At 42.5% G+C, this 8,469-nt stretch overlaps 1 protein-coding gene across 3 annotated transcripts; it reads left to right on the top strand.

Moving 5' to 3' along the window:
* Window positions 1-418: 418 nt before the first annotated feature.
* DDIT4L (DNA damage inducible transcript 4 like) lies at window positions 419-8,038 on the top strand. 3 transcript variants are annotated; one of them, XM_033160802.1, is made up of 3 exons: window positions 419-534; window positions 1,164-1,305; window positions 4,979-8,038. In XM_033160802.1, the coding sequence occupies exons 2-3, from the start codon at window positions 1,218-1,220 to the stop codon at window positions 5,461-5,463; spliced, it is 573 nt and encodes a 190-aa protein (XP_033016693.1). In that variant the 5' UTR covers window positions 419-534; window positions 1,164-1,217; the 3' UTR covers window positions 5,464-8,038. The 3 variants fall into 3 exon arrangements, with proteins under 3 accessions (XP_033016693.1, XP_033016692.1, XP_033016694.1); XM_033160801.1 differs by lacking the exon at window positions 419-534 and adding an exon at window positions 595-819; XM_033160803.1 differs by lacking the exon at window positions 419-534 and adding an exon at window positions 612-688.
* Window positions 8,039-8,469: the final 431 nt, after the last annotated feature.

Genomic DNA, 8,469 nt, shown 5'->3' on the forward strand with positions numbered 1-8,469 from the left:
GGAGGGGATTGTGGGGGCTAGGTGTGAAAACCAAAGTGCACCTTTGAGCGACTCGGTGGGCTTTAAATGTAGTCATCAATAAACTAATAAACAAGCGGGCCTTCGGGAGCGGCGGGGGGGGGGAGGGAAGCTGCCAACATGTCACCCATTCACACGCACACATGCGCAACCAGGTGAGCAGAAAAAAGCAAACAGCAAGGAGAGAAGCGGATCAAAACACTGCTGGAGACAGCTGTGAGTCAAACATTGACAAAGATAGATGGATGTGTGTGAGAGAGGAGGGGGGAGTCAGGTGACCGATGTTTTCCTCTCTCCCAAGTCTTTCTGACATTCAGTCTGACCAATCAAGTGATCAGCTCGCCTTCTCTCCCCCCACCCCTCCGCTCCGCATCTCTTCTTTCACATGGGTGAACTGAGTTAAGAGGCTGTTTGCTCCTCTTCCCCCCGACGCGCAACTCACCTTCAGGCAGCCGCCAATGAGGAGAGAGATTCGCCTGCAAAGTTTGCCGCTGCCCCCAAAGACCTGCGGAGGAGGTGGAGCATTGGGCGGGGGTAGCAGAGAGATATATATAGATAGATATCTGTATATATAAGTCGCTCTCGTAGTACGAGAGAGAGAGAGGGAGGGTGGGTGGTGTGGAACAACGGGTGGAAGTTTGCACTTATTTATTACTTTTTGTATACCTAGGCGGGTTGTCGTCGTGTTTCTTTTTTCCTTTTTTACACTTTTTATTTAAAAACTGTGATTCCCAATGAAAGCTAAAGTTGCTTTTCTAGAAAATTAAAAATTTCGCGCACTTTACTTGACATTTTCAGCAGGTAAGAGGAGCTGTTTGTCTTGGGGGCTGAATTAATGGATTGTGTTTACTGTTCTGCAAGCTGCCTGTGAACTGCTCCCCTCCCCTTTAAAACAAAAAAACCCAAAGAAATTATCTAGTTTTCTTTTAAAAATATGTTTTCTTTCACTCCCCCCCCCCAGACTTTAAACTGCTAAGCTGCTAATGGATTGTAAATAACACATAGATTGTTTTCTTCATTCGTTGTGGTCTGATGCTTATCAAATTTCTCCTCCTGCAGCTTTTCCAGTTTTGAGAATTGTGTGCTGCTATCTTTTTATTGTCTAACGGCCTGCCAATAAACTATATTTGCTTTTTCTTCTTCAGTTAACCCAGAGAGGTAAGCTCGCCTCTTGGTGGCAGGGACAATTGTTCTTCAGAATGGTGGCAACCAGCAGCTTAAACATTAAAAATTCTGCATGTATCTCTGAACTGATACAGCAACGCTTCCAGCCTGCACCCGTGACTGGTGAGTGGGTTCAGATGCTGGTGGTTATTGCCACACTTACTAACTGAATGCAAACCAGGTTCCATTAGGCTGTGATGCAAGATCTGCAATCGTGTTTTGGGGCTTGCATGAGAGGTCCTTAGGCTACAAGTCTTCTGCAAAAAAATAATGACAATTCGTGCAGTTTGTTGGTTGGAAACGTTTATGAACAACCCTAAAATTCAACTTGGTGTCAGCTAGTATGAACAGCTGGAGGATATAACTCTCACACCCTCCCCCAACCACCGCCCAAATTCAACTTCCAGAAAGATCAAAATGGTGATGAGATTCACAGTGAATTCAAATTGTCTGTGGGTGCATCATGGAAAATAATGCAAAATGTGTGTAGCATGTGTGGAATGGATCTCAGATTTGGTTTCTAGAAGCTGTCCCTGAAGCCCTGAGGTTTGGTCATTCAACTGTGTGTTATGCAGCAATTCCTCCCCCCATACACACCATTTAGCCTGCAAGAATTGGACAGTGTAGTATTGTTAGGCCTTTACAAAACATTGCGCAGCACTCTTAGCAACTTTTTGCTATGTGTGCTGTGCCCAAATTATCACACCAAACAAAGGAGTTTGAGACAATCACATTCTCATGGGAAAAGCATACTGTTTTCCTGACAGGAACATAAGAAGCTTCCTTATACTGAGGACATTGGTCCAGCTAGTTCAGTATTATCCACACTGACTGGAGATGCCCTATCTAGAGTTGCTGGGGCTCAAACCTGTCGTTTCGCCTTCTGCATGCAAAACAGATGCTCTGCCACTGAGCTATAGCCTTGTGACAGCTCTGAAGAAAAATTGTATCCACAAATGACTGATGGACTTGTTCATTTTGTTTCAATAGTTTGCTTTCAATGCCTTCAGTGATTTTTCTCTCTTAATGCTAGAACTTTGGGTTCTCATGAATCTCATGAATCTGAAACAGACAAGAAGTACTTCTCCCCCCAGGGCATGGTTACACAATGGAATTTGCTAACTCGAGATGTAGGGGTGTCCACCACCAATTTAGATGGCCGTAAAATGGAATTTGATAAATTCATGGAGAATAAGGCTATCTGTGACTACTATAATGATGGTTATATCCACTGAATAATAGTCACTGGCTGAGGAGCAATACTAGTGACTCATTGTGCTCATGTACTGCTTAGAATAATAAAATTGTAGAGTTGAAATGGACCCTGAGGATCATTTAGTCCAGCCCTCTGCAATACAGGAATCTCAGCTAGAGACAGACAGATGGTCATCCAACCTCTGCTTAAAAACCTCCAAAGGAGGAGAGTCCACCACCTTTCTAAGGAGTCTGTTCCACTGTCAAACAGCTCTTACCATCAGAAGCTTCTTCCTGATGTTTAGTCGGAATCTCTTTTCTTGAAATTTGAATTCATTGGTTCAGGTCCTACCCTGCGGAGCAGGAGAAAACAAGTTTGCTCCATCTTCCATGTGACAACCTTTGGGATGTTTCAAGATGACTATCATATCTCCTTTCAGTCTCTTCTTTTACATGCTAAACATATCCAGCTCCTTCAACCATTCTTGATGTCCAGACCTTGGTGCCCTCCTCTACGATGTACATTCCAGCTTTATATCCTCCTTAAATTGTGGCACCCAGAACTAGACACAGTACTCCAGGTGTGGTCTGACCAAGGCAGTATAAAGTGGTACTGTTACTTTCCTTGATTGGAAACCATGTTTCTGTTGATGCAGCCTAGAATATCTTTGCCCTTTTAGCTTCTCCATCACACTGTTGACTCATGTTAAGCTTGTGTTCTACTAAGACCCCTCAATTCTTCTCACATGTACTACTGTTAAGCCTGGTGTCCTACATCTTATATGTGTACATCTGGTTCTTCCTGCATAAGTGCAGAACCTTATATTTGTCCCTGTGGAAATTCATTTTGTTAATTGGGATCCAGGTCTTCAATCTGCTAAGGTCATATTTAATGTCAGTTCTGTCTTCTGTGGCACTTTGGCACCTGCACATTTGATGAGCATCCCCTCATTTCCTTCATCCAAGTCATTTATAAAGACTTTGAACAACAACAGGCCCAGGACAGAACCCTGTGGCACCCCACTTGCCTCTTTTTTCCAGAATGATGAGGAAACCACTAGTAAGCACTTTGGTCAGTCAACCAGCTACAAATCCACCTTATTAATCCCACACTTTACCAGCTTCTCTGCAATAATTTGCAGAAGTCTTTGTCAAAGGCCTTACTGAATTCAAGATACACTATGACCACAGCATTCCCCTGATCCACCCAGCTTGTTTGTGGACTTCCCAAAGCATCTCGTTGTCCACTGTAGGAGACATGATGCTGGACTACATGGGCCTTTGGAATGATCCAGAAGAGTTCACCATATAAACTGTTCTCAACACTAACCACAACCAATAGGTGACATTTTGCAAACCAGCAACATGGCTGTGTTCACCATCTATGGTGAAAAATCATACCCCTCCCCCTTTTTTTACACCAGCTGGGTATCAACTTTGATTTTTTTTTTTTTAGGGCTGGTCCTTGGAATGTGTCCTACCAAAAGAAAACTACACGAAATTTTACAGAGAACCTTTAACCCAAGGACTGGAGAACAATAATGCCATGAAATTCTTTTTCTAAGCACTATTTTTTATCAGTATGCATCCTAATGATTAAAGTCAAAATGAATAAGGACTAAATAAATGGTTGTGATTTTAGCAGAGCTATCAAACTAATTCAATAGTTTCCAGATGATTAGTATCTGCATTATATTTGACATCTGCAGGCTAAGTGCTTATCGCAAGTAAAAGAGCTACCACTCAGCCCTTTCTTGCAACACTACCTGAAATATTTCTAAAAGTTCCATCCCCTTTTAAAACTATCCTGCCACAATCAAAATAGCCCCAAGAAAAACAAGGATGTTTACTGATGAAAACTAAACCTCCTCCTCACCAGCTTAGTGGCCGGATAGAGCAGCTGAAGCTTGCATCCCTAAATTTGAGCATAAATATTAGCAATGTATTGACATATACCCTTTAGCAAAACTGAAGCTTTCCTATAGGTGAGAAATAACTTTTCATCCAACTGGACTCAGCAAAACGTTAATTTAAATGGATTGCAGGCTTACAGTTTTGCTTGCAATTCTCTTTGCCACGTAAAAAGATGTGGTGAAAACTGTGCCTAACTTCCCTCCAATGTTTAATTTAATGAGGTAAACAAGTTGCAAGAAGCAATTTGGCTCAGCTTCTGACAGCCTGCCCAAATGTAATCTATTAAGAAAAGCACGATTGGGTCACTTGCTTAGGAGTCTTGCGTGTTATCTCTGTGTCTTTTTCTACTGACATCTTCTTCTGTTCCTCTTTAGCAAATAATCAAATGTTTGTTAGTGGCCGAAAGGGCCATATCCTGATCATGACTCTTCTGTTGTAACCACTTTGTCAAGGGAAAGGCAATTTATAAACTGTTGTTTCTGGATGAAGTCAAAGTGGGGTTGCTTGTTGGCAGCAGATACAGTAGACCTAGCTGCAATTTTACATTAGCCTGTGGGAGACAACAAACACACTACAGATAATATCTGAAATCTTGGCTTGCTGTAATTATTTGATACTGTGGGTGGTGGCTGGCTGGCTTCTTGCCTGGTAACTGAGAATCTCTTTCCTCTTCTCCTATCCTTTACAGATTTTGACTACTGGGATTATGTAGCGCCCGAACCCAACTTTAATGAGATGGTGTTTGAGGAACAGAAATGTCAGAGTCTAGTTAGAATGCTGGAGAGCTGCCTGTCTAAATCAAAACAGACTAAACTGCGTTGCACTAAGGTTCTAGTCCCTGAGAAGCTAACCAGGAGGATAGCCCAAGACGTCTTGCGTCTCTCTTCCACCGAGCCTTGTGGCTTAAGAGGGTGTGTCATTCATGTCAACTTAGAAACAGGAAATGTGTGTAAAAAGCTGGATAAGATTGTCTATGACCCCACTGTCGTTCCTACTTTTGAACTGACACTGGTGTTCAAACAGGACTGCTGTTCATGGCCTAGTTTCAGGGATTTCTTCCCCAGAGCTTGCTTCACTTCCGGCATCAAACGTACTCTGATCCTGAGTCCTGGTTTTCGTCTAATTAAGAAAAAATTGTATTGCTTGATTGAAACAGTTGTTGAAGAATGTTAAAAAAAAAACCCCACAAAAACCACCTGTTTTTGACAGTTTAAATAACTGAGCCTGAAACCCTTAGAAATATGATTTTTATTTTAAGAGGATTGCAACTTTTGCACAGATGCCCTCTATTTAGGCTGGCTAAACCTCAGTGCAGCTACTTGGTACTGGGTAGAATGAGAAGGAACACAGCTACTGATACTTGAAACATTCCTTGATCAGCACCAGAAAGTCCCAATTGCTGCTTATTGCTAGCCACTGTACTAAATGTTCCCTTGACCCCCACTTCCTCCCACCTTCCTTTTTTTTTTAAGAAAAAAGACTTAAGTTCTCTAAATTCAGCTTCTAGAGGAAGTTATCCTTTATAGCCTTCAAAGAACAAAAACAGCCGGCAGTGTCCTTTTGACATAAATACAGGAGTTGGGAACCTTTGGGTCTCTGGGTGTTACTGAACTACAAAGGTCACCATCCCTGGACATTGGCCATGCTGGTTTGGGCTGATGGGAGTTGTAGTTCAGCAACTACTGTGTTAATAGGAACCATGCTTCCAAATGTTGTTTGTAATACCAAACACAGAGGTAGAAAGTATTGGAAGGAGGTTGAACTAAAGTCTTTGTGGGGAACCTGTTCTTCAGCTGTTTCTGGACTACAACGCCCATCATCCCTGGTCGTTGGCCATGCTGGTTGAGGCTGATGGAAACTGGAATCCAACAACAACTGATGTGCTACAGATTCCCCATCCCGGAACGAAAAGTTAAGGCTTGGGTGGCAAAGCAACAGTAGCTTCAATTTCATCCAGCTAGTATCTTGTGGGGGACTAACAAAAATTAGCATAGTTCTCTTCTTACGGGATCCTCCAGATGGAGGGTTTTGTGGTAAAATGGTTTCCCTAAAGTGTCCGTAACAACTGCACTATATTTCAATTGAAACGTGGTGTATTTTGAATTCTGTAGAACTCCTGGAGGTGGCTTTTGGCACTAAATGCTGCATTTTTTACTGTCTCGTAGAAGTAGTCCTGGTGGTGTCCATCAATACACCTGACCTACCTCACATCCATTTCTGGGGGGGGAGAGGGGGGGGCTATTGCTCTAGTACACAGTTGCCTTCCATTTTTGTGTGTGAAAGAACAACCCGCACAACCACTTCTTGGGCTTCTCTTCAGTGGTGGTGATGTCTAAAACGATTGCTGGTTTTCAGGTGACCGCTTGATCATCTGAAAACCACAGCCAGTTGACTTTATTATGGTCCCGCAAACGATTCATTATTGACGGGTTCAGAAGGCTGCTTTACCACAGACTGGGAGGAACACACTGGTTCTCTTCCATCAGGTTATTTTTAAAAGGAGTGCCCAATCTGATGTTCACTGTTGATTCCCTCTTAGAGTTTCTTGGCTTAGCTAAGAGGAAAGCAATATGGCCATGGGGGCAAGGGAGGCCAGCCGAAAATTTTAATTATTATTATTATTGCTGCTGACTTGCCACCCATGCATACTCCAGACATGAGCCATCTATGATCCAAAGAACAATATATATGTGTGCTTCTTGGTATCCTCTTCTACGTAATCCTTTTGTCAAGGATGTGCCCCTACTTCAGCAGCAGCAGCAGCAGCAGGATAAGGTTCCTTATTACTATTTAGGCTATGAAAGACTTCTTTCCCTTGAAAGTGTTAGGATGGAGGTCTTTCAACTTGGTCATGCCAAACCTTCAGCTTTCGTCTCTTGCCTGGGCTTCAGCCCTTTACTGTACTTTCAGAAACCCAGTAATCACATTGAGGGTGGAGGGGGTGAGGTTTGCCACTCTTTTAGCCCCCATTGAATCAAATTGGCTGCTTGTGTCAAGCAAAGGTATTGCACTGAATGTCTTTCTTTAATGCCTGTTGGCTTTAAACTCCTATAGCTCACAGCGTTGAGATATAAGCGCTGTTCATGCCGATGGGCCATGTTAATATACCAGGATTTGTGGTTTTCTTTGGAAAAAGCACTTCATGAGGGACCAGATCCTACCATACATAAACATTGAGAAGCAGGGATATTGAGAAAAGATTGTTGTAGTGGGGATAGTAGGGGGCATTGTCTAATGCCACAGGAATTTTGGTTTCTGCGTCTGGGCTAGTTTAGCACTCCTGATTTCCTTCAAATTCTATTATGGGGCGGGGGGCAAACTTATATGTACATGGCATATATTTCAAAAAGACTAATAGACCTGGGCAGGGCATGGGAGTATTGCAGAGAAAGGGATGTCTCTGTTGCCTGTTAGTTGCAGAAGATTGAATTTTAAATAGCTGACATTGGAATAAAAATTGGCCCCTTTCTCTATACCAGCTACTGAACTTCTGTCTTGTTGCTATAGGACCATTGTAAACTCACAATGCACTTAAAACCGCTGTTAACCTTCTGGTGTTAAATGGCCAGCATTTGTATGGGTGGATGTTGCACTGATGCAGATGCCAGGATTGTTTTGAAGTTGCAAAATGTTTTTTTGGTTCTTGCATTGCCTTGTTGTTATGGTCTTAGCATTGATCTTAAGTGTTGGTTCCTATGGAAGGAGATGTAAGTCTGTCTTATAAATAAAGGTATATTTTTAATTCTCAGGTCTCGGGTTTTCATTTTCGTTTAGTCTCAAGAAGAATTAAGGTGCATGGCCCCGTCACTTCAGGAAAGGGCCACCAAAAGGAAGAAGGGGGTGTAGCATTGCAGTGTTTAGGACATTTTAGTTTATGGGGGGAAAGGAGAGTAAAAGGAAACGTGATAGAAGTATATAAAAAAATTCATGGCATGGGGAAAGTAGATAGAGAAAAGTTTTTCTCATAACACTAGAAATCGTGGACATTCGATGAAGCTGAGCTTAGGACAGGTGGAATTCGCTCCCACAGAGGCAGTGATGGTCAGCTTGGGTGGCCTTAAAAGAGGATTAGACAAATTTATGGAGGAGAGGACTATCAGTGGCTACTGTCATGAAATTCTACTCAATATTGACCCAGTGTAGATTCCAATGTATAGTTAACACGTTGCAGGATTCCCA

This window comes from Lacerta agilis, chromosome 9 (genome assembly GCF_009819535.1).
Source record: "Lacerta agilis isolate rLacAgi1 chromosome 9, rLacAgi1.pri, whole genome shotgun sequence".
NCBI lineage: Eukaryota > Metazoa > Chordata > Lepidosauria > Squamata > Lacertidae > Lacerta > Lacerta agilis.